Source organism: Dioscorea cayenensis, chromosome 17 (assembly GCF_009730915.1).
Source record: "Dioscorea cayenensis subsp. rotundata cultivar TDr96_F1 chromosome 17, TDr96_F1_v2_PseudoChromosome.rev07_lg8_w22 25.fasta, whole genome shotgun sequence".
NCBI classification, from domain to species: domain Eukaryota; kingdom Viridiplantae; phylum Streptophyta; class Magnoliopsida; order Dioscoreales; family Dioscoreaceae; genus Dioscorea; species Dioscorea cayenensis.
The window spans coordinates 2144742-2170689 of record NC_052487.1 but is presented as its reverse complement, the minus strand read 5'-3'; the positions used below and the strand labels follow the sequence as shown (position 1 = coordinate 2170689).

Genomic DNA, 25948 nt, shown 5'->3' with positions numbered 1-25948 from the left:
TCTTCCGAGCATGCATGAACTAAGCAAATTTTAAAAATCAATGAATAACCACAGTTCAGACAATATAAAAAATCCATAATCAAGACTCAACATAGCTAATAAATATAAAATACAAAGAAAAGTAACTAAATATGATGTTTATTTATCACTATCACATATCAACACCAAACTAAGAGAGAGAGATTGATGATGAAAAAAACACAAATTAAATTAAAAAGCTAAGAATGGGTTCCCATTTGTTTTGACCATTTATTTAGAACCTTGGTGAAAGAATGTAGTGTCAACACAGGATTGAGATTGGTTAAGTCACCCGCCTTCAAAAATGAGATTGTGTGTTGATTGTCAACGAGTGAAATGTGTTTCCTTGCATCTTGTAAGACTTAATTTTTTTGTTTTACTTTTTTTAATAGATTTAATCATAAGAGACTGGTCTTGAGACATAGACACGTTGTGCCAAACTACATTATTAAATTTTATGTTTCTTATTTTTGTGTTTTTCGTGTGTGAGTTTGATACTTAAAAAATTTAATAATATGGAGATTGACGAGTTATGGGAACATAGTGGAAAAAGTTGTAAAACTGGGTAGTTTTATAAGTTGATGATAATGATTTTTTTTTCCTAGGTCAAAGATTATATTATTAAAAAAATAACATGCACAAATCTCAGTAGAGTAAATGAGAATATAACCCATACACATATGGGATATAGGATCACCAACATATAATCATTACTAGTGGTATTAAACGGGCCGTGCCGGCCGGGCCCAGCGCGGCCCGACACGAGTTGGGCCGTGCTTGGCCCAAGCATGGTGCTACTGATCGCAGTGCTTGGGCTGCACGACCCAAACCCCTGGGACGTCTTTGGGCTAGGGGTTTGCGACCCTGCGCCAACCTGACTCGAGACCCGCTTCGACCAGACGTGGTCCCAAGACGCCAAATCTGAGTTTTTTTTTGTATATTTTTTTAGTCGATAAAAGCTTTTTAGTTCATGTTTTTGAATTTTTAGGATATTTTTTTATATTTTTTTAGCAAATTTAAGGTATTTTTTTTTATATTTTTGGGGTTTAAAAATAAAAAAATATAAATATAATATAACAGGGTCAGGGTAGTATCTTTGGGTGACGTTAGGTGGTTATGGCACGTCTCAGACGGCACGATTTCTAGATGGGTCATGCTGGCCCGTATAGTGCGTGGGCCATATGGGCCCGGGCCATCCTGGGCCAGCCTGTTTGACACCACTAATCATTACTTATATTTTCAAAAATATATTTTTTTACTCCTGATTTGAACTCTTATTATTTATAAATAGTTTTAATGGTTCGATTATTAATAAATGACTTAGTGGTTGGTAACTGATGATGATGTTGATTGGCACAAGTAACGCACCAAATGCCCTAAAGGAAATTAGTTTAAGTTGGTAAAGGCACTTGTGTCCTTAAATAGAAGAGATGTGAGCGAAGACTTAACTGGTTGTTGTGACAAATCATCAAGACAAATTACGCTTTACCATCTCTGGCTTGTTACCTCATTTTGATACGTTTGTGAGTTTTTTTTAATCTTAATTTTTAATGTAACATATTAATTTTTTTTAATATAACAGTTTAAACACCAAAAGATATATTAACTTTGCAAAATATATAATCCAGATTGCAAACATTTTTTTTTTCCCTTGATGAACCAGCCTCTTGTCCTAGAACACAGAAATAAAGAAATAAAATGTACCTCTAATCTTTGTTGTTACTTTTTAGTTTAGCAGCAAAGAGGCTTTAAGTATATGTTTGATATACTTTCCTATCAGTTAAATTAAAAAATAAAATGATAATGATATCAGTTATTCATCTAATGCGACCTGGAGAAAGTAAATAAATATTATTAAACAATAAAAGTTTGATTTTTATGAATTACATATAATACATTTTAATAGACAGAAAAAGTAATTTTTTTTTTTCTAAAAAATTGTATTGTTTAAATACAAGTCATTACAGATGAAGTAGCCCAATATATATATATATATATATATATATATATATATACCCAATGAAAGCGATAAGCCATATATATTAAGGATGTACACACGCACCGGAAATTGATTGTCTAACCTGTGCCCACAGTTAGTCATTCATCTCTCTTATTTTTCACATGGAGCCAAATACTGCTAGACTATAAACCTTCTGATGAAATAATATATTAATTATCTAATATATATATATATATATAAATTCTGACAAAGTAGATAAGACAAGTCAAAAATATACAGTAATATATCCTCACTGTGAGCTAACTCCAAATATTTTTTTTTTTTAATAAAAACATAAATACAGAAGAAATCCAATATTCATATGCACATTAATTTGATCTAAACCATTCAATTAATTTGTGCACAGTATCTGAACAAATTTAAACTGTCTAACCCTATTTTACAAATAAAAAAAACTAAGTAACCCAACTAACTCTAATTATCTTTCACTGTAGCACCCTATTTAGTACTGTGCTCAACTGCGGACGTTCTACCACGGTCGAGCACAACGGACGTTCTACCACCGTCCGCAACTGGTGTTCTCTCTCTATATATATTATATATATATATATATATATATATATATATTTTTATTTTTTTTTTCTTTTGAAAAGCATAAATATATATATATATATACCTCATCCTCAAAAGCAAAACTCCGACCTTTCTGGCGGCGGCGCTGACTCGAACTCTCTCTCATTCTCTCATTCTCTATAATAAAATGGCTACGCTTGCGCTCCTTTCGGCTTCGTCTCCACCTCCTTCGCTCCTCCTCCGCCCCATGCCTTCCTCTCTCCTCCGCCCTCTCCTCCCCCTTCGCCGCCGCCTCTCCCTCGCCGCCGCTGCGGCCGCCCGTCCAGACACCACCCTCTGGACCGAAGCCCCCGTCACCACCATCCACCCCGCCTCCGCTGACGGCTCCCTTTTCCACATCTCCATCGACGCCGGAGACCTCGCCTCCTCCTACACCTCCCCCGGTCAGTACCTCCAGGTCCGCCTCCCCGGCTCCGAGAAACCATCTTTCCTCGCCATCGCTTCTCCGCCTCCCTCCCTTGATTCGTCCCCAACTGGTGAGTTCGAGTTCCTTGTGAAAAAGATCGCTGGATCCGTCGCAGAGTTGCTGTGCGGGTTGCGGAGTGGTGACGTTGTTGAGCTTAGTGCCGTCATGGGCAAAGGATTCGAGATCCATCGGATCTCTCCGGCTGATGCGTTCCAATCCGTCTTGATCTTCGCCACCGGCTCCGGAATCAGGTCAATTTTCTGTAGAATTATCTATGATTTATGCATTTCTAGGGTTAGGGTTGGAGAATTTTTTAATTGAGTTTTGATTTCCTGTGAATTTCTGAGGTGATGGATTTTTCACAAAACGTAACTGAGATTGAATTATGGAAAAATAGGAATTCAAAAGAATAATTTTTTGATTTTTCGATGAGAAAATTTTGAAGCTTTATTCATTATAAACTACAAAATTATTACATTTACCTTTGAGTAATGGCTAGCATGGCATTGAATTATGGAAGAGATTGAACCATAGAAAGAAAGGGAATACAAAAGAATATTATTTGTTTTTTGATGAGAAAATATTGAAGCTTTATTCATTAGAGCGTTTGCAAGTTGTCTAGAAATTCTTGGACAGATATAAACTACAAAATTATTACATTTACCTTTGAGTATTGGCTTCTAGCATGGCATTGAATTATGGAAGAGATTGAACTATGGAAAGAAAGGGAATTCGAACGAATAATTTTTGTTTTTGATGAGAAAATATTGAAGCTTTATTCATTAGAGTGTTTGCAGGTTGCCTAGAAATTCTTCGATATATATTAACTACAAAATTATTACAATTACCTTTTGAGTATTGGCTTCTAGCATGGCATTAAATTATGGAAAAATAGGAATTCAAAAGAATGATTTTTTGATTTTTGATGAGAAAATATTGAAGCTTTATTCATTGGAGTGTTTGCAAGTTTCCTAGAAATTCTTGGATATATAAACTACAAAATTAATACATTTACCTTTGAGTATTGGCTTCTAGCATGGCATTGAATTATGGAAGAGACATTGTTAGTTTTTTTATTCTAAATTTAACTCAAAATAGTTTCAGGTGGATAGAAATTAAACTAAAGGGGATCCAACAATGTGCAATAGGTTGATGGTGATCATTATATGTGAATTAGGAGAAAATGGCATGAAGATATATAGAAAGGTTGAATTTTCAATGAGTATTTACTTTGATTCCTGTGTAGAATGGGATATATGTTGCCTTTTGGTTTTTTGGTTTAGTTAAAGGCATTCCTATTTTGCGAGAGGCAGATCATTTTTAACTCAGTGTTCACGATTTACATGATTTTTGATGTAATATATAAAGCAAAGACTATTACCTTGGTTGTGGCAATATTTGGTAGAATGTAGATGATTGTAAGGACAAAACAGCATCTATTTTGTACTATAAGATGCATTTTGTGTGCTATTAATGTTCAGCTTGTATGCCATGGCCACTGACCTTGGATCCATTTTTGTTATTATGGCAATTAACCTGATGTCTTACTAAGAGGGAACATGAGTCTCTAAACAATGGAAAATTGTCCAAATTGCTGAAATATATCATGTAATGAATAGGAATAAGCATGAGACATAATCACATATGGTAGTTCATGCCTGGGTAGGAATGATTAATAACTAATATGGTATTATTCCGAATTATTTATGCGACTCTTTGTTGAATTCTTTCATTTTACTTTCTTTTGGCAGTCCAATTCGCTCCCTTATTGAGTCAGGTTTCAATGCAAATGAAAGATCAGATGTGAGGCTATATTATGGGGCTAGAAATCTTCAAAGAATGGCCTATCAGGTGCCAATTATGCAAACTCAAATTTCATAACATGTTAAAAAAATTTCTAGACAAAAGCTTATTTTAGAAATAAAATTTTTATTGCTCTCTTGTAGGATAGGTTTGAGTACTGGGAATCTACCGGTGTTAAGATCATACCTGTTTTGTCTAGACCAGAAGATAAATGGAAAGGAGAACATGGCTATGTTCAGGTACATTTCAAAGCATTTCATGTTTAAACATATTTAATCCCCATAGCAAAAACTTATATGTCTAATTTGCTCAACTCCTTGTCAAATATAATACAGGCTGCATTCTCTAAAGCTAAAGAACTGGTAAATCCTTCATCAACCGGTGCAGTTCTTTGCGGGCACAAACAGATGGCTGAGGTGAACAGGCATTCGTTAGTTTATTGTGCATGATTGAAGTTTTCTAATTGATGATCATATGCAGTTAACAATCCCATTCAGATCATGATTACTGTTTACTGATTTTCCTGCAATGTGTATTATTGCAGGATGTAACATCAGTTCTTGTGGCTGATGGAGTTTCCAAAGAAAAAATTTTGAAGAATTTCTAACAATTCAGTGGTGGATGCAACTAGGTTGTTGTACTATTCTTTGCCTGTCAAATTGTGATTATTATTTTCCCACAATGCTTTCGTGGAGCCTGGATCAAAACCTGGATTTTTGTTTGGCAAACATGATGCATCTGTTGATGCTGGACTTTGCCCATGCCAATAACAGAGAACGGAGAAAGTCATTCAAAAAAATTTGTTAGGCTGTACACTTTTTTGTGCACCTTTTCAGAATCAGGATGTAACCTTGTTATTGTTGCATGTGTTATTTGAAAACAGAAATAATATACCCTTCTAAATTTTGTCTATGATCTAAGTTTCCAACTAAAGATGAACATATAATACATGTTATAATTTTAGGAAGAAAAAACATTGAATACAATATATGTTATAATTTTAGGAAGAAAAAACATTGAAATCAGGATGTCACCTTGTTATTGTTGCATGTGTTATTTGAAAACAGAAATAATATACCCTTCTAAATTTTGTCTATGATCTAAGTTTACAACTAAAGATGAACATATAATATATGTTATAATTTAAGGAAGAAAAAACATTGAATACAATCCTACAGACTATTCATTCAACAAATAAAACAGCATACTCAGGCTAAAATGAATGACACAACCCAAAGTCAGGAAAAGATCACTCCATGCCTTTTCTTCCAACCAATAATTTTCCCATGAGTTTTGTAGAAAAAGTGGGCAAATTAAAAGAGTCAGGGTCAGTGCATCCAACCAGAGGCTACATTTCTTCACATACCCTTGTCCACAAGGTTTGCCTCGGTGGAATCCGGGTGGTGGCGATGGCTGTGATGATGATGGCGGTCATGATGGTGGTGGTGGTGCCCATGCCGGTGATGAGACTTTTTGAAATTTCTTGGTTCTCCAATCTCTTCACTGTTGTCATCAGAGGACTTTCCAAGTGATCTACTTCTCCTAGCATTTCTCTGGTCATCAGATTCTGAAATTGAGTCACCACTGCTCAATCTGATATGCTGCTTGTGCTGCCTCCTATGGGTTTTGTTATCTTCAGAATCTGATGAATTATCAGCACTTGATCGGCGATGCCGTTTGTGGGGCCTAGAATGACCTTTCCGCCCAGTCTCAGCTTCATCTTCACTGCTTGAGTCAGAATTGGAGTCAGTTCTTGAAGGATGGTGTTTCTGCCTCTTCTTATGAGAGTGCTTCTTCTTGTGCCTACCCCCGTCAGATTCACTTTCATACTCATCAAGGCTGCTCTCGTCACTTGACCTAGAGTGCCGTTTCTTGGAATGGTGACTTCGATGCTTCTTGTGACTTCTCTTCTTGAGCTTTCGTTCTGTGTCACTGCTATCAGAATCACTGTCATAGTCGGATGCCGATGAATTCTTTCTTTTGTGCTTCTTGATTTTCTGTTTTTTCTCCTTTCCCTTAGCTTCAGCTTCAGCTTCAGCTTCAGCTTTTGCCTTTGCAGCTTCAAGCTTCTGTTCCCATTTCAAGGGTGCTTCCTTCTTCTCAAGTATTCTCTTCTTCTTCTCTTCCACCAACTGCATGAATTTCTTGGTGTCCATTGTCTGGTAGCTTTAATAAACGATTCAACACCTGCATTTTGTTGAAATGATGCAAGGAAGTGCATCTCACAAAAGAGAAAAATACTGTTAGCTTACAATCATCTCAAAACAACAGCGAGCCAACTTAGTAAGAACCAGATTTCCCATCCATAAGGACAAGTAGCTAGTAAAATTTAAAATGTAACGGCATATTAATTCCTTCGATCATGTGCATCTCTGAAGATTGGCCACTATAACTTAAGTTGTTGTAGTTGCCCATTGGAAATAAAAGTAAAGTGACAAATCAGTAAGTACAGACAGAGCAATTATTACCTTAAAGGTGATAATAATACAAATGCAATTGTAGAGGATTTGAACACATTTCAACTAACAATGTGAGATATAACACATGATAAATTAGATAAAGACTGTTCTCACACATGGCATGAGGGTAGGAACATGGCATTTTCTCAATGGCTACATATCAACAGAACTGAAACTGTTGTTCATACATCAATTGGGTTGGTGCCTAACCTCATCCATAGGATTTCAAAAAGTATCAGGACGATTTAAAATTTGAGCAAAACCATCAATCCACATAATTCATGAAAGATGGAAAGAAATATTACTGGAAAAGCATGGCAGTTAACAAAGAAACAAGGACATGAGTGCAACTTTCTTACCTTAATTAAAGCTTTCCAAAGCAATGGCAGATGGGCACACCTTAAACAGTGACACCTTTAGCACTAAAACAAAAAATCACCAGCTTTGTATTAGTCAAGCCAAATAACTTTATAACCGATGAATTGCACTTGTTTATTCTCATAGAAAACAGCAAATAATGACTACTACGTCAAATTACTAAAACGTCAAGGAGAGGTTCCTGACGCTCATGCAATACACAATACAACGAATGTTGAGTTATTTACAAAGAATCAATCACAACGTCGTCGTTCTATAAAAGAAGTTCAAAAGTGTCGTAGAAACCACACATTAAATGAAAAAAAAAGAAAGACTCAAAGACATAATAGCAACAATAAACTTTGTCTTGTAATATATCAGGATTCAATTAAACTTCATACACAGAATCTATATATTCATGTGTGTGTATGTGGCCATGTTTACATAATCGGTTTTCATTAAATTCAAGCATCAACATCCATTTACATGTCCTAGGAAAAATGGCATAATCTCATGTTAATTGAAAGTTCATGCTTTCCCCAAAGGAAATTCTCAAAGACCTTCAACATGTACGATCCAGTGCATACACTTCCGTTTTTTAGTCAAAGGAGATAAAGATAGCAGATGATCCAGTGCATACACTTAACATTGGCAAACATGTCTAAGAATGAAATATTCCACATTTTACTAAAAAAAGGAGCTATATTTGACAATGATCCAGTATCAAGTGTCTAAACAACACACACACACAAACTAATCCATAACCTCACATAGGCAAGATAACCCAATGAGCATGGTTAGCATTTAAAATTTAAAAGCATCAAAGCAAATTGCTTGTTATCAAGAAAACAAATGGCTTAAGATTACACACCTATTCAAGGATGACGATGCTGAAATGTAAGCGCCACTGCAGTGACAACCAAAATTTCCAAACCTGCAACATCACCAAAGCATAATTAAATGACAAATAGAATTTTTTTTTTTTTTCCAGTGAAAAACATCATTCTCTTCATCGTGCAATCCAACTGGAAGAAATCAAACCCAATCATAAAACACATAAAAACACCGGCGGATCAAAACCTATATTTTTAATGGAAAGCCAAAGATCTGGATAATAAAAGAGAAATCCAAGAACGTAACCTAATTTCCATCCAAATCCCGATCCATCAAACCCTAATCCAAAAACCCCGACCTCAGGAAAAACAAAATCAAACAATTCTCACACAAACAAAAACAAAATCATAAACCAAAGTAGAAAAAGCACCAGATCACAAGATTCTTAGCAGAAGAAAAAAAAACCCTAAGCCAAGAACCCAGATAACATCAAAATACAAGCAAAAACCAACACAAAAACTCACCGGAAACTCCAACCGAAGACAAACCACACAATCCAAGCTTCAGATGCGTCGAGATCCGATCGAAAGAGGGAAAAAGACGATGAATTTAGAACCCTAGACGGGCGAGAGCAAGAGGGCGAGAAGGAGATTGGCAGAGAGGAAAGAAGATACGCGAAGACCCAATGATGTGCGGCCACGATGGCGTGTTTGTTTTTATATTATTTTTAAACCGTTCATCAACGGTGTGCTTCTTCATACGTTAGTTTTCTTTTGTGTTATTCTTTTATCCTGACCGTCCGATCGGTTATCAACGGTCAGATATATAGAGTTTTGGTTCAGTTTGCGCTGACCCCCCTGTGAATGGTCAAAATTATACAGCTCACTTTGAAGCTTGAAATACTATACAATTTGGATTTTTTTTAGCATATATATACACTCACAGAATAACTATAAAAAAAACATATTTTTTTTTTTCTAAAATATAAAATCATGTTATAAATATTTAGAGTTTAAAATGCAAAAGTAAATATCATAATATTTAAAAGAGTATATATATACACACATAACTTCAAGATTTCAAAAGCCATAAATACACTAAACAGTATAGTAAATTCATGATGTATTTGGATTTACAAATAATTGATGTTATATTATTTTAGAAAATATTTTATTTATTTAGTTGAATTGATAATGATGAACGGACTTTGGGTCAATTGGTATTGGGTCCTTTGACATTCATTTTGAAGAGGAACCGAGATTGAATCTCATATCCTACATAAGGTGAGGACACATGAGTCAGTATTGAGCTTTACTTTTCACACGTGCACATCTCTGGGTTCTGGTGTTTGTCATTTTAAAAAAAAAACAATTGGTGATGTAATTCAAATTACTTAAAAACTAGAATATCAGTCTATTTCAATTTATAGGAACTATAAATATAAAACAAAATCTTGAATACTCATGATTAGTGGTCAAAGATGGCATGCAAGACCTTTGTTTCACCGTCTTCTCCACCTTAGCACATGGTGATGGTGAAGCACATTATCCAAGCCTAAATTGTCCCCTAAATATACTAATTCTAAATAAATATATATATATATATGGTTAACAAAAAAGTGGAATAATTTTATTAAGAGCGCTATCAAATCTTTCATCTATGTTTATTTCTTTTTACCAGTGATTCATGAGCTGATTCCAGCTTATTGTCTTTGTTCTCTTTTGTTTTGTTTTTTTCTAATGGTCCCATTTATACTATCACTTTTTTTTAATAATTGGTGGAGAGAATGCACCTTGTTTTATTTTTATTGTCCTTTCCAAACTCTCTTTTTAATGATCTTTACTGTTAAGGTGAAGAGAGGAGAGGATTATATAATTTGCATGGTATTATTCATAATAAGTTTGTATAAACGGAAGAATAGAAATTGAAACTAATATTAAGAAATAGATGATTATAGGTTCAGTGAATATTCTAAGTGAATATTCTAATGGAATTGATTAAACAAAAAAAAAAAGATCACCACCAAATTGATAACATAATTGGTTATCTTTCTTTATATTTTTTATTAGTTCTGTTGAGTTCTAATTACGGATTATATATATATATATAAATATATTATGCAACCTACAATAATTTATTGATTTCTAAAATTCGTTTATTTCATGCATGCTAGGAAGCTGCCTGTTATTAATTTCTCAACTAAATAATAAATAGTTTTCTTCAAGTCTACTATGCTACTAAAATGTTGATATTGATGTCTTTCTAGCAATTATAATTTATGTTGTTCCTTTCATTCACTTTAGCATATTAAATACACTTGAGGAATGCTTTGGATATATATATATATATATATATATATATATGGTTGAGGGTTACTTCTTTGGAAGATGCATACTTTTTGCTCATAATATTCTATAAATCTACTTGAATCTAATTAATAAGCTAGTAGTTTCTTAATAAGCGTGCTCTTTTTCTTCAACAATATATAGAGGGTAGTTAGTTTATTTAATTATAGTATCTATATGCATGATGATAAACTCGTTTGATCATTATAGAGTTTTTTTTCTTTCTTTTTTTTAACCAAATTTTTTTTTTTGAGGGTTTAATTTTAAATTTAATTGATGTTAGTTTTATTAAAAAAATCAGTTGCTGATGGTGATGGTTACATCCATTGGAACATAGCTAGCTTCAAAAGTAATTAATGTATATATATATATATATATATATGGGGAAACATCATCTAGGGACGTCCCTAGATTTCAAATATAGGGATGTTTTTAAATCTAAGCCGTTGGATAATCATCCGATGGTTGATTGATTATATAAACATCAGACACCTTTTTACTCGTTTCATGATCATCAGACAACACTGTAGAACGCGGTTTCTACTGCTCATAATGATAAGAATCGTCGATTTTTCATCCGATGCATTTACTATGGACATCCCTAGATTTGAAATCTAGGGACGTCCCTAGATGATGGGTTCTCTATATATATACATATATATATATATATATATATATATATATATATATATATATATGTTAAGCATGCATAAATCGTATGCATGTACTCTTTGATCGGTCTAGTCATCATCATCTGAGGAAGCTTAGCTTAGGGATTAAGCTCACAAACACAATCAAAATTGTTGTGCCAAAATCGAACAAATAAAAAAAACAACAAAATAAAATATTTGATTAATAAACTATACACACACGCACTAAATATATATTGAGAGATACAGCTACATGCTTATTCAATGAGTGCCTAACATTTAACTTCTACGGACTACGGGTACCATTGGTTAACATCAATGAATATCGGTCGATTTGCTTGGTTGTAAATGTTGTTCAAAGCAAATGGTGTGATGCTCCCATCGTTTATATTATAGATACCTGAATCTCTGTAGATGTACATGTGGTTTGTATCAATGTCGTCATCAGTGAAATAAATATTACTACTTGTTGTTTTCTCCATTATAGTTGTTGGAATCACAACAGCATGATTAGAGCCCACAAATAAATTATGACCATTTATGCTTTTTAATTCAATAAATTTCTTCTCTCCTCGATCAAACTTAAATAGCATGAAACTTTCTGTATATAGAAAATACATGATATCTGCACCCCACGGATAATATACTTCAAAACCATCATCATCTTCTATCTCATTTTGGTTATTCTCTCCGTCATCTTCGTCAACATCATCATCGTCTATCTCATTATTGTTATCCTCTACATCATCTTCATCACCATTGCCCTCATCATTATCATCCTCTATAGAATTAATTTTTCTAAAAATAAGGAACAAATCTCCCATAAAATCTACTAAATACTTTTCCCATGAATATAAGTTCACACTGTCTTGCGAGCTAAATTCTACTAACTTGTTGTTCACACCAAGTTCAACTAACCACATTTTGTTATTGCTTCCAACAACATAAAATGCTCCATAATACCATATGACATCATTAATAAAAACATTATTACTTATCACAGTCCAAGAGAAGTCACCATGCCTCCAAAATGCTAACTTGTGCCTATCAAAATAAATGGCAATTACAATATAGTCGGAACTCTCTTGAGGATCAGCAGATAACACTGCTTTATAAATGAGTTCATCACGTCTTTCTTCACGCCATTTCATCCAAAAGGTTTCATAATACCCAAGAAGGTGAATATCAAATGCATCAAATGGCAGTGGAGGTAAACTAACTTGAGCTTTGGAAAAAGGATTCAACAAACATATATTGAGTTCTAAATCTGTTGTAATTAGCCAACCATGTGAAGAACTAGAGCAATGTCTCTTATACAACTCAGGAATTTTTATTTGATAAACCCTCTTTTCTAATGGATTAAAGAACCTTGGGACATCAACATCAAAACAAATCAACCATGGAAGTTGTTTTGGAGGAGAGTGATCTATCTCTTTTGCAACATGAAACCAATGAGTACACACCACACCAGATTGAATGTAATCCGGAAATTAAAGAAACTTTATTATCTCTTGTAATAAATCCTTTAGAAGATTAGCATAATCAACCATAGTTCCTGCCAGGTCAATAAAAACAAAAGAAATATAATATCTGAAAAGTAAATTGAATATGAAATTTTTTTTGATAATTTGAATATGAAAATTTAATTGAATTGTATGTTTGCAAAGAAGGTTTGAACCTTTTAATAACTATTACAAATAAAAAATAAAAAATAAACCTTTAACTTTCTCCCAAAGTTACTCATAATTATCTCCATAATTAATGCACAATGATTTCCAATCAATATCACTATAATTATCTCATTACTAACGACCGTTGAATATTTTCTTAACATAATTAACACCAATGATGATCTAAAATACCTCCTTTAACATAAATGGGTGATCTTCAAATCAGCATCACTATTATTTCTTTAACAATATCTTCTTTATTTTAAAAAAAAAGTACAATTTTAATTTAAATTATCAGTAATTTTACAGATCTCATCTCATATCTGAACAATTGCCTGACCGAATTTTTATTCAATTAATGTGTTGTTTTTTATATTTAATTCAAATATTTTAAAAGACAATCTGAATTGGTTGTAGACAAGTAGTGCAGATATTGGACTATAGCACATAAATATTATTAATTGATGATATCTTTTCTTCCAAGAAAAGAAGAAAAAAACTAATTTTAAAAAAAAAATAAATAAAAACCTTTAGTATGTGATGAATGGCAATCTCAAAAGAGATTGGAAGTGGGATATGGGAGCAAGAACAAGTGTTCTTTTTAGTACCCAAAAAAAAAAAATAGAGTGCTCTTTTATTGATTTTTAATTATTTAATCCTAATCAAACTATTTAATCCTAATCAAACTCAAATAATAATAAAATTAGTATGAAAAGTTTTTTTTAAATAAACTTTTTTTCTCATCCTAATCGAATTATAATCAATCAATTCCTAATAGAATTAATTTAATCAAACCCTAATCATAATAAAACCTCTAACTCACTGAAGTAACTTGTTCTCTTGAAAGTTTTATTATCAATAGATTATTTAGTTTAATTTTAAGATTGTTTTATAAAACTCTTTATTTATTTATCTATCTATGACATTTATCTATAGGGTTCTTCTCATATTCATTGTATTGATGATTGTGTAGGGGTTCTTTTCATGCAGTATCTTGATGATTCTATAGGGTTCTTCTCATCTTCAGTGTATTGATGATTTTGTAAGGTTCTTTCTATGCTTAATTTTCTTCTCATATTCAGAGTGTGTTGATGATTATGTAGGGTTCTTTTTGTTGGAAAATCTTATTTGTTGTTGGAGCAGAAACAGGAATGGGATGACAGAAGACTGAGACGTGCAAGAGCACTGTTCTTAAGAACAAATTCGCCCTCTTTTTTGCAGTGCAACAGAAAACTCAGATGGCGTTGTTCTCCAGGATTCAACAGTCCGGTTCTCTGTTCGCGCACCAGAACAGAGAACAAGCGACAGGCGGCAAGACAGGGGGCGCGGACGGCGAAGAGGCATGGCAACGGGCGGTTCTCGGAAGGATCACGGCGAAAGGTGAAGAGACACGCCCGGAACAAGGAAGCAGTTTAAAAAGGCGCAAAAGATTAAAAGTTTAAATATAAGATAAAGAGCAAAAAGGTAAAAAACCTATTGAGTGACTGCACCCAATAAATCTGAATATGGTGCATTCGTGTCCGCACCATGCGACTACGTGAGTTCAGAATTTCTAAGCTAATTTCCGGAGCATAACCACTAAAGCAAAGTTAAAGGATAATGAATAGTACTATATATAAAGTGGATGAAGTTCTTGTAGCTAGGCAATGTGGTACTAAATTTTTAGTGGGAATGTTTTGAAACAAATATGGGCATAAAGTATATGGACCCTCTAACACTTTTCATGCTATGTCTTGATAATTTTGTAGGGTTCTTTTCAATTTATTGATGATCTAAAAATGTCATGACTGAAAATCAGGGTCATTAGTATCATCTGACCTTTGATATTAAAATCAAGATAAAATTATTCAATTGGGAATTAGAACAACCTGCACCTATCCTGCACAAATGTCTCAATTTCAAGAATAATTCAATTAAGAATAAAAAAGAACTCTTAATTATTCTGTTTTGCCATTTTTAAGTTCTACATAACTTGTTCAAGATAGAAAATTTTTAACAAAGAACAAAAAGCCTTTGTGCAATTATTTTCTACATCTTGTTATTTAAGCAAGTTCAGTACTGCCTCATGATTCACTTAGCACATGCATTTGAATCACCATAATGCTATAATATGCAAGAAGTGTGGGAACCCTTTGGCTTCCAAGGCTTTTGTGGCTGAACATTCACGGAAGGTATGAAAATTATATTTTAATTGATGAGGAGGACTATTTTTGGTGTGATATTTACACATGCTTTTTTTTGTTTTAAACATTCCACAGGTGCCAGCTGATAAAGTAGAACAAGCTAGAAAATTAGGATTTAAATGATTCTAAGATCAGTGAGCATCAAGCACTTCTTCCGTATTCATTCAAAGTTACATATGCAATTCCATTTATTTCCTACTTTCTAGACTTAATTGTTAATAGTAATATCTTTTCTTGCAGGAATTTATGTTGGTGCATTAATTCATTTTAGCAGGTTAAATGTGCATGAGTGATGATCCTACTTTCTACACTTAATTGTTAATAGTATATCTTTTCTTTGCAATAGGAATTTATGTTGAGCGATGATCTTAGGTTTTATGGCCAGGTCCAAATTTTTTTTTTTTTTTTTTATAAATAGGCAACAAGTGTCCCCCATTTAAAGGTATTCAGGGACATATATGTGGGAGCGGTGCTCACTGAACCATACACTCACCTTGCGCGAAGCAGGATTCGAACCCGGCACCAGGTCCAAATTTTTACAATCAAATCGGTTTGAGTTTTTTAAATTTTGGATTTTAAAAAATAAAATAACAAAAACAACTATCATCTAAATTAATTTAAATTCAGAAATTTTTGACCCTTTACACACGGCTAACTCTTATATGATCAAAGCCCAAGTTTTTCCAATTGGTTTTGTGGCCAGGTCAAAACTTTCCGATCCAATCAGTCTGAGTGTTTAAATTTTGTATTTTAAAAAATAAAATAACAATAACAACTATCATCTGAATTAATTTAAATTCAACAAAAAAATTTTTACCCTTTTACACATGGTGTCAAGTTCCAAATTTTTCTGATTCAGTCAGCCAATCTAAGTATAGCAATCATGCTAATTATTATACCTCCAATCAAAGCTAATGATGACTGTTAACAAGTTTATTAGTTTTGTTTGATAATCATTATATTAATTTGAACATTCATAGTAGCAGTAGTGCCTCGGCCTTTACGCCTTATTTTTCTTCATATATATATATATATATATATTGGACTTGAGGCAAAGAGAAAGAGAGGAGAGGATAATATTATACATATGGTATCATTCATAATAAGTCTCTATAAACAGAAGAACAGAAATTGAAACCAATATCAAAGATATGGATGATACCAACATCAAGAAATGGATGATTACAGGTTCAGAGAAGGTTCTGATGGAATTGGCCAAACGGTTTTCATAATGTGCGTATACCACCTGTGAAGCAAAATAAGCAGGTCCTAAAAGGGAAACAATGCCACTAGTTGCTAATGGAACCAAAAAAAAAAGACAGCAATGAAAATAATTCTTGGCAATGGAAGATAAAATTCAACTCAGTTCCACTGGATGCCAAATAATTTCATGAGAAATGTATCAAAATGGGTAAAAACTAAGCAAATGTCTGCACCTTTATTGGGCAAAAGTCGCTGTTTTGAGCAGGCACTCACTCTTTTGCTCAAAAACCTAAACATGCTGTCAACAAAAGCACCGAAGACATAAACAGAATACTGTTGACCTCATAAACCAAAAAAATTACATGTTTTTGACACAGCGATTGGTTCAACTGCATCGTCGTAATTATTAAATGTAAGGAAGAAAATCAAGCTCAAGTGGAGGATTCCTTCGCTATCTTCTCAGCTTTGGCAATAACTTCATCAATACCTCCAACCAGATAAAATGACTGCTCTGGAAGGTCATCATACTTTCCATCCAAAACTCCCTGTCAATCAAGGAAAACCTTTCATCGTATGGAGATGCTGTCATAATAACTTGAGACATTGCTAAAAATCATATAACTCCCCAATTAAGAAGGCTATGATTAAATTAAATGATCTCCTGCTAAAATGTTTCTCAAATCATTTTACCTTTTGAAGAACTAAAGTATATTATTTATATAAAATGAAATCAAGTGAATTTCTTCATGAAAGAGGTTTCCTTACCTGGAAGCTGGCAACACTTTCTTTCAAATCAACATACTTCCCAGGTGCACCAGTGAAAACTTCAGCAACATGGAAAGGCTGACTCAGGAACCGTTGAATCTTGCGAGCGCGAGCAACAGTCAACTTGTCATCTTCACTGAGCTCATCCATTCCCAGGATAGCAATAATATCCTGAAGGTTCTTATAGTTCTGAAGGACCTTCTGAACACCACGAGCAGTGTTATAGTGATCTTCTCCAAGCACATGGGGAGAAAGCATTCTGGATGTGGAGTCAAGAGGATCCACCGCAGGGTAAATACCAAGCTCAGCAATCTGAACAGGAGGTAACCAATTTATAAAATCCGAGAAAGAGAGAAACCTGAGAAAAGATGGGAGAAATCTAAAGAGGCACACACCTGACGTGACAACACAGTTGTGGCATCAAGATGTGCAAAGGTAGTGGCAGGGGCTGGATCAGTCAAGTCATCAGCCGGGACATAAATAGCCTGTACAGAAGTGATAGAACCCTTTTTCGTCGTTGTAATACGTTCTTGAAGCCCACCAAGATCAGTGGCCAGAGTTGGTTGGTAACCGACAGCAGATGGAATACGGCCAAGCAAAGCAGACACTTCTGAGTTTGCCTGAAAGATATAAAAGCATATGAGAGAATAAGAAACACAATCTTGTACTCAAATGTTTATTGTTGACAATCATATATATATATACAATATTGACAAATGTTGTAGATAAATCCCGTCATATATAACTTTCGCAAGTGTACCTGGGTGAAACGGAAAATGTTATCAATGAAAAGTAGCACATCCTGCCCTTCAGCATCTCGGAAATGCTCAGCCACCGTTAACCCAGTCAGCCCCACACGAGCACGTGCACCAGGAGGCTCATTCATTTGTCCATATACAAGAGCACATTTGCTCTCACTCTGCAAAACAAAGAAACAACATCAACATACTAGAAATGGAACTAACACATATACCACCAAGAACTATAACAGGAATGTATTGTTCAAACCTGCTTGTCACCTAGCTTAATGACACCACTCTCAATCATTTCCCTGTACAAGTCATTGCCTTCACGAGTACGTTCTCCAACACCAGCAAATACAGAGAAACCACCTTGAAGAGAAAAACTTGAGTAAACATAAGAAACAAACAAAATTGTTTCAGATCCTTAAGGAAAATTTGATTAGTAACAGCCATGGCGTACCATGAGCTTTAGCAACATTATTGATCAGTTCCATAATAAGCACAGTTTTCCCGACCCCAGCACCACCGAAGAGCCCAATCTTTCCACCCCTTTGGTAAGGGGCCAGAAGATCAACAACCTGTATAAGAATATTAAAGATGTGATGAAGACAGAAAATACTCATTTCATTCTTGCCCAACAAAATACACAAAAGAGACAATGTCCATGTTAAGGGGTCTAAAAGAACACATCATATGTAATATAAGCACCATCCATAGGTATCTCACCTTGATTCCAGTGACGAGGATCTGTTGCTCTGTTGCCTGCTCAACAAATGCAGGTGCTTCACGATGAATGGGGAGGAAATGGTTGGTCTCTATTAACCAAAAACAAAAATAAAACAGTGAGTATCCAACAGGACAAATCGATAACTGATACACATTAGTTGACTAATCCAAACAACAAAATGATTGCGCCATGAAAACATACTCAATTCACCCTTCTCGTCAATCGGCTCCCCGATAACATTCATGATTCGTCCAAGAGTCACCCTCCCAACAGGAACCTGAATTAATTGAATACATAAGATCAGAATAGTAAAGATTTTACAAAAACATATGTCATCAAGTAAGAGGAAAATGAACTGTATATGCAATGGAAATTACATATAGGACCCTAAACTCAAGTAAAGAGCAAAGAAAGACTCAGCTTCCTGAACAAAATATGATTTTATTTCATAATCAAGTCACTGGACTACTTTTTTTATTCCACTTCAACAGCTGTTGCTATGTTAGTAGTAACAACTTATTGTCATATGTGTGGTATGCATATATCAACTTGCAATTGAATCAAAACTCATTAATAATTATATCTGACAATTTTTCCACAAGACTTGAAACATCAGACATCCATGGCATACAACATTCTTTTGAAACTATCAGGGCAGGCGTATTCATTTACAAGATATAAAAAATACCAACAACATTGTGATAGTATTTGTATGTATTCCATATGTGTATTTAAAAAGCAATGCCGACACTGTAAATCCGCCCAGTCCAATGTAAGATCATGGAATAATGCTGCATCTTAAACATGCATTTTAAATACTCAATAATGTGGGAATTCCAAACCACATTAGCAGTTCTGAGTATAGAACAACGTAGCATTTATATGTGAATCTCAAAATGGGATATCCAGCATTCCCCATTTCTAAGTAGAACAACCATGCTACTCGTTATTACGCATTCATAAAAAAACAGAAAGAATAAAATAGATGGTATCAAATGTAGAATCAAGTAAATCAGGCACTAGATCTAAAAGAAAGACAAGCATGAAATTCATGAAAGTAAAAAAAGAAGTCTATCATCGCATGCCCGCTTATAGATCAGTGTCCAAAGAAACCACACTGAAAACAATAGATCAGATTTTCCAACTAACTCGTTGAAAAAGAGAGATCTTTTAGTTTGAATATTGAAAAGGCAAAAAACAAAAGAGAATGAAACATACAGTGATCGGAGATCCGGTGTTCAATACTGCCTGCCCACGAACCAATCCTTCAGTACCATCCATAGCGATGGTCCTCACCATGTTCTCTCCAAGATGCTGTGCGACCTCGAGGACCAATCGGATCGAATGATTTTGGACCTCCAAAGCGGTCAAGATCGGGGGCAAACCCTCATCGAACCTAACGTCAACGACGGCACCGATCACCTGTGCAACCTTCCCGATCGAGCCGGCGCCAGTGAACTCGTCTGTGATCTTACCTCCGGGGCCACCAGCAGGCTTAGATGGCGGAGCAGAAGGGGCGGGGGTTGCCGCGGCGGCAGCTGTAGCATACTCGGCAGCTCGGGAAAGGAGGAATCCAGTGGGGGAAGGGCGGGATACGGGGGAATGGGAGGGACATCTGGGACCGGTGAAAGGGGATCTGGAAGAAAACGGGCGGCGGGAGGAGGAACGCAGGAGGGAGGAGAGGGCCCGGCGAGTGGCCATGGCCGGAGAGATTGCGGCGGCTCTAGGGTTTTGTGAGGAGAGGCCTCGGCGTCGAGGAGTGAAGAAGAGAGAGAAAGAGAAGTGATGGAATGGTATTTAACGGCTGAGATTGGACGGAGAATGGCTGGGTGTTTGAGAAGGTCTAATAGCGGACGTCAACGGGCTTTTCTAAAATGGAATTTATTGGATATTCTGGAGTCCGGATTGTTTGGGCTGCTGAAAGGTTTAGGCTTGAGCTTGGGCTTTTCGATATGGGCCTTAAAAATATAGGAGCTTTTATTATTTGGGAAAATTGGTTTTTTTTTTTTCATTATGATTATTAGTAAAGGGCATGTTTGATTTGAGCATACTGGAAAATGTACTGGAAAAAATTTCATGGAAAAATTTTACATGGAAAATGAAAAAATAATCGTTTGATTGCCATTATTTTCTAGCTAAAAAATCAAAAAATTTCTATGGAAAATTCAAATTTTGTTGTTTGATTGCTCTTATTTTCCACGGAAAATGAAATATTTTCTATGAAAAAAACCTCATTTGTTTGATTGCATCAATTTTCCCTGAAAATTTTTTTTTAAAAAAAATTATTAAAATTATAAACAGCGCTGGTGGAATTGAATCTTACTATCGTGGTGGGATCTGTTCACTGATATGAATAAATTTATTTAAAATATTATCAAGTTATATAATTTATCTATTTTTAAAAAAATTTAAAAGAAAAGAAAAAACTTTTCTTTTAAATTTTTAAAAGAAAAGTTATTTTAAAATTATAAACAACGCTATGTGGAATTGAATCTTACCATCAAAATGCCGCGGGATCTGTTCACTGATCTAGATAAATTTATTTAAAATATTATCAAGTTATATAATTTATCTTTTTAAAAAAAATTAAAAGAAAAGGAAAAACTTTTCTTTTAAATTTTTAAAAGAAAAATTATTTTAAATATTTCAATCGCACGTTATCTTTTTATATAGCCCCTTACGTTTTCCCTGGAAAACTTTTCCCAGGGTGGAGACAGGAAAAATTTTCTACTGATTTGTGGAAAAATATGATCACGTGATAGAGCCTGTGAAAAAATTTTCCACGAAAAATTTTGGCAAACAAACACAACCAAAATGTTTTTTGATTGTTAAAGTTTGGATGTGTTTGTTTATTAAGATTTAAATTTTATGATTTCTTGAAATTTCGAAATTAGGATATGCATTGATTTTAATTTTGGATATGTATTGATTTTGTGAAAAGAAAACTATGAAGCTGTTGAATGACTGGGGCCATGTTCATTGTTAATTTATTTTTTTTCATAAATACAAAGACTATACTGATCATTTTTTGTGAATATAAGAACAAAAGTAAACAATAGAGTGAAATATAAAGAATTAAACAACAGTTAAACCACATACAACAGATAACTTACAAAATAAACTGCGAAGGTTAGGGCTTGATTAGATGGGCTTATAAAAAAAGTGTTTTTTTTTTTTTGGCTTTTGTAGAAGCACTTTTGGGAAAAATACTTTTGAATAAGTTAATTACTTATAAAAAAAAGCTGGTCTTTTGTAGCTTATAAAATAAATTGTTTTTGGCTTATTTTACAGCTTCAGCTTATTTAAAAAAACTGATCCAAACACCAATAAACCATCATAAGCATTTAACTTATGAAATAAGTGCTTTTGGATCAGCTATAACCTGATCGAAACATGATCGAAACAAGCCCAAGCCCTTAGTGTTTTTAATGATCTAAAAAAAAGTTTCAAACTAAAATATATATACAGTAGAAACATCAACTGTGGACGTTCTGTGTGAACGCAGTTGAGCACCTTAATCATTAAGCTGCTACAATGTGGACTAATTAGGGGTTAGTAGGGTTTGTTTAGTTTTAGGTTTAGGGATTTTTTTTGTTCCTGTAAATCATGCTGCATTTGATTGAACAATTGAAATCAAAATAGTGCATCCCACATTTTATTGTGATACTATTTATATGCACAATGATACTATTTATTATATAGTGCGGAACTGTTGGATTAAAATCCAATAGCCTGCATTAATGTTCATAACTTCATAATCTATGAATGTAAACAGAGGATTGATCCTCATACATACATATATATATATATATATTATAAATCATTCACACAGCAACTTGTCTCCATGATTTTTACTTTCAAATAAGAACTTCCCAAGGAAAGAAACATGAAAAAGCAACTGTTATCATCATCAGATTTCCTTTAACTTGAGCAACAAACAAGGAGGAACTGTTGTGATAATTGATGATAAGAAGAGTTTATGCTTAAAAATAAGAATGAGATGAAATAACAAGATACAGATCATAACAATTCATGGTGCACAATATAGTCGAAGCTCTTAAGATTTGTGAAGAAACTTCAAGCAAGAATGAAAATACAATCATTGGAGTAAACTATGCTTCAAAAATGTTTGGATATGAATATTGAATAAGAAAAAGATTACAATTTTCTATCACTTTTGTCATTGATGCAGACGAACTCAGTAAACATGTTAAATAACACTAACATCAGATACTAAAGAAGATTCAATAGGTCAGATGCTTATCTGCATTATGGGACAGCTTACAAAAACAGTGACATAGATTCAAGATCAGTAAAGTGAGATGTATCACACAATCAAATCAGGAAGAGAATAAACCCTAATTTATTTTTTATGCCAAATCGAAAGTCTTGGTTACAATTTTATCTGTGATCTACATATGTACTTCATCAAAACGCTTGCCAAATCACTGTCATGATATATTCAAAACACATAACCAACATTACATAGAGACAAGACAGAATGATCTTAGGCGAGAAATTTTGGTTCAATTGCAATGGTGCTATATTTAATACCAATCATTCTGCATATAATATAAATCCAAGAAAGGCCAAACAAGTACAATTTTCATATTTAAACAAAAAGAAAATGTCAACTAAAGGAGAGTACTATGATATAAATTTGATTGAATCACTTGGGGCAGACCATCACACAGGGAACCAGGGTGGCAAAAGTGAAGAAAGAATTAAGAAAGAACAATGTGGATTCGAACCCCATGTGTTATCCAAATTCCTGTTCGTAAATCTCTGATCTACTAATCAGAGCCTTGTCTGACAACAATACATTGTTTGAATTCTAGACATCAAACCTTTGAAAAGACTCATAAAGTCATTACTCAGCATATAATTCAAATTGCATAACATATCAAGATTGGCTGTTGTCACTATTTGGAAATAATTTGCATAGCTTATAACTAAGTTCTCCATAACTTCGGAAGGAAAGTTCAACATCTATGATGTTTATCATACACAATATTTCTCACCTTCAGTTTCACCAATCATGGAAGCACCGCAACATGAACTAATTCTTTTGTTGGCAAAATAAAAATAAGCAAACAAGTACTACTTCTCCAATTTCAAAATAACAATTTCAAATAAATAAACTATTTTCAAAGCTTACAATCACAAACTCCAATCTAAGAAACCAGTCATGGATATTGCAAATTAAAAAAAATTCTAAACTTCAATTTCATCCATCACGGAATGATTCTTTAGTTGGCGAAATAAAATCTAACAAACATTTTCTTCTCAGGTTTCAACACAACAAATTGAAAAAATAATATAATTAGCAAACTTTACAATCAGAGGAGCTCCACTCTAAGAAACAAACCAAGCATGAGAAATCAACATAATAAAAACAACCAATGAAAAAGCAAGACTAAGTCATGATTATTCATTAAATACCAATAAAGTTAACAAAGAAGTAACATTTAGAGAATATCAAACTTTTAAGGACACATGTATCAATTCAAAAATTGAGTTTTTGGGGAGAATTCAACCCCCAAAGTCAATCATTAACTGGAGCTCATAAATAGCCTAAATTATTCCAAAAATCATCAAAAGATCACAATTTGAATTTCTCAAAACGTATGAAGAGAGAAAGAAATGTAGGAGACCTTTCTAATTCTCTGGTTCCGAAGATTTCTGAGGCTCAGAAGGCTCTGGAGAAGATTTCTGAGGCTCAGAAGGCTCTGGAGAAGACTTCTGAGGCTCAGAAAGCTCTTAAGAAGACTCCTGGATCTCAGCGGCGACGGCATCCGCCATTGCCTGCTCAGCCTTGAGGACGGGTTCGTAGTAATCCGCGTGCTCGTCCATGCATTTCTTCAGCAACGACGTCACCTGGAAGCACTTCTCCACCACATCCTCTCCACTCTTCTCGGCATCTTCGACGCACTTCTCCCACGCTACGAAACTCTCTTTGCAACCTCCGCCCTTCATGTAGATGCAGAACCCGCACTCCTCCTCTTCTTCTTCCTCCTCCTCCTCCTTCTCCTCCTTCTTCTTGCCATCTTCTCCGCCATCACCTTCCGCATCGACGGCGGGTTTCGTCGGATCGGGCTCGGTTTCCGGCGGGGAGGGAGCTAGGGTTTCGGCGGAGGAGATCGGAGAGGAAGCCATGGACGAGGGTTTTGGGAGGGTTCGGCGACTCGGGAAACCGTGAAAGGTTCGATTTGTAGCCCGCTTTTGAGCTTATCGGATTTAATCATTTTATCGGGTTTCACGAATTCGTACGTTTATCGGATCCTGATAACCTTATCGGATCTATTTTTTTTTCTTTTATATTTTTTCCTTGATTGGATAAAGTTTGGAAATAAAATAAATTAAGAAAACATATTTTGATTGAAATCTTTTATCTTGGGCACTACATCTATTTTTAAAAAATAAAAAATTATTTTATTTAAGTTTTTATTCAAAGATATTTGAAATTTCAATATAAATCAATGGCATGTGGTAATAGCTTTTGATCAAAATAAAAACTAATTCAAGTAGTTGTAGACTAATAATAAATCAGAGAAAAGGAAAACAAACATGAACACTATATTGGACGTAAATATGGAATTAACTAACTCAATTAATTAATTATAAAATTGCACAAATGTTAGAATTGAGATTTGTCAATAATTTTTTTTTAAATAGATAAATCATCATTCATTGAAAAACCGAAAGAAACAAAGTACAAAAGAGAAAATATGTATAAGCACACATGACACAAAAGAAAATGAGCGGAGCTATGAAGATCCTCCATTTGATGTGTAGGGTAAAATCTAGGCGAAAACAATCACAAGGAATATGGGACAACACCAATGAGAGTAGAGGAGACCGACTGAAGAGTGAATAACATCAGGGGGCTCTTAACGAAGACCCCACGATTATAAAGCCCCTTTAAATCATGTTAAATTCCGAATGTGTCGCTTCTTAAGATCGCATGTCTCTCTTGTACAGGACTCTAGGGACTCTAGGCTTCTTTTAATCGTCGAGATCAAGTCTTCTAACTTAACCTTTTTTGTTGCAGGACTACAAATAACCATAGGAAGAAAGTATGTGCAATTTTACAGAAAATCACATTAGTTGGTTGAAACTTATGATTAAAAATTCACTCATTTCGTCCTAGCCATATATTCCACAAAAAGGCCCAGTTATCTTATGTGAGCTA

At 34.2% G+C, this 25948-nt stretch overlaps 5 protein-coding genes across 6 annotated transcripts; 1 reads left to right on the top strand and 4 right to left on the bottom strand.

The window, feature by feature from the left end:
* Nucleotides 1–2667: 2667 nt before the first annotated feature.
* Nucleotides 2668–5732, top strand: LOC120280408 (fruit protein pKIWI502). The gene is made up of 5 exons (XM_039287254.1): nt 2668–3268; nt 4769–4868; nt 4964–5059; nt 5156–5236; nt 5365–5732. Exons 1-5 carry the CDS (start codon nt 2739–2741, stop codon nt 5425–5427), a joined length of 870 nt encoding a protein of 289 aa, XP_039143188.1. The 5' UTR covers nt 2668–2738; the 3' UTR covers nt 5428–5732.
* Nucleotides 5733–5939: 207 nt separating this feature from the next.
* LOC120280409 (protein FAM133A) lies at nt 5940–9180 on the bottom strand. Of its 2 annotated transcripts, none has more exons than XM_039287255.1 (4): nt 8995–9180; nt 8508–8570; nt 7639–7701; nt 5940–7041 (listed from the first exon to the last, which is right to left on the bottom strand). In XM_039287255.1, exon 4 carries the CDS (start codon nt 6974–6976, stop codon nt 6179–6181), a length of 798 nt encoding a protein of 265 aa, XP_039143189.1. In that variant the 5' UTR covers nt 6977–7041; nt 7639–7701; nt 8508–8570; nt 8995–9180; the 3' UTR covers nt 5940–6178. The 2 variants fall into 2 exon arrangements, with proteins under 2 accessions (XP_039143189.1, XP_039143190.1); XM_039287256.1 differs by having other exon boundaries at nt 5940–7007.
* Nucleotides 8512–12616, bottom strand: LOC120280483. The gene is made up of 2 exons (XM_039287344.1): nt 11866–12616; nt 8512–8570 (listed from the first exon to the last, which is right to left on the bottom strand). Exons 1-2 carry the CDS (start codon nt 12614–12616, stop codon nt 8512–8514), a joined length of 810 nt encoding a protein of 269 aa, XP_039143278.1.
* A 4053-nt stretch (nt 12617–16669) lies between these two features.
* LOC120280582 (ATP synthase subunit beta, mitochondrial-like) lies at nt 16670–20559 on the bottom strand. The gene is made up of 9 exons (XM_039287453.1): nt 19975–20559; nt 18958–19033; nt 18756–18844; nt 18490–18607; nt 18295–18398; nt 18047–18205; nt 17682–17906; nt 17287–17598; nt 16670–17066 (listed from the first exon to the last, which is right to left on the bottom strand). The coding sequence occupies exons 1-9, from the start codon at nt 20455–20457 to the stop codon at nt 16953–16955; spliced, it is 1680 nt and encodes a 559-aa protein (XP_039143387.1). The 5' UTR covers nt 20458–20559; the 3' UTR covers nt 16670–16952.
* Nucleotides 20560–24225: 3666 nt separating this feature from the next.
* Nucleotides 24226–24952, bottom strand: LOC120280742. The gene has a single exon (XM_039287686.1). The coding sequence runs from the start codon at nt 24910–24912 to the stop codon at nt 24517–24519; it is 396 nt and encodes a 131-aa protein (XP_039143620.1). The 5' UTR covers nt 24913–24952; the 3' UTR covers nt 24226–24516.
* Between the last annotated feature and the right edge of the window lie 996 nt (nt 24953–25948).

Coding starts and splice junctions, on each gene's coding strand:
- LOC120280408 (XM_039287254.1), top strand. CDS start 2,739: ATGGCTACGCTTGCGCTCCTTTCGGCTTCGTCTCCACCTCCTTCGCTC. Junction 3,269..4,768: donor GCCACCGGCTCCGGAATCAG/GTCAATTTTCTG, acceptor TTCTTTTGGCAG/TCCAATTCGCTCCCTTATTG. Junction 5,060..5,155: donor GAGAACATGGCTATGTTCAG/GTACATTTCAAA, acceptor AATATAATACAG/GCTGCATTCTCTAAAGCTAA.
- LOC120280409 (XM_039287255.1), bottom strand. CDS start 6,976: ATGGACACCAAGAAATTCATGCAGTTGGTGGAAGAGAAGAAGAAGAGA.
- LOC120280483 (XM_039287344.1), bottom strand. CDS start 12,616: ATGAAATGGCGTGAAGAAAGACGTGATGAACTCATTTATAAAGCAGTG. Junction 8,571..11,865: donor GTACATCTACAGAGATTCAG/GTATCTATAATA, acceptor GTGATGTTGCAG/GTTTGGAAATTTTGGTTGTC.
- LOC120280582 (XM_039287453.1), bottom strand. CDS start 20,457: ATGGCCACTCGCCGGGCCCTCTCCTCCCTCCTGCGTTCCTCCTCCCGC. Junction 19,034..19,974: donor ACACCGGATCTCCGATCACT/GTATGTTTCATT, acceptor CAATTAATTCAG/GTTCCTGTTGGGAGGGTGAC. Junction 17,907..18,046: donor ACATTTTCCGTTTCACCCAG/GTACACTTGCGA, acceptor TATATCTTTCAG/GCAAACTCAGAAGTGTCTGC.
- LOC120280742 (XM_039287686.1), bottom strand. CDS start 24,912: ATGGCTTCCTCTCCGATCTCCTCCGCCGAAACCCTAGCTCCCTCCCCG.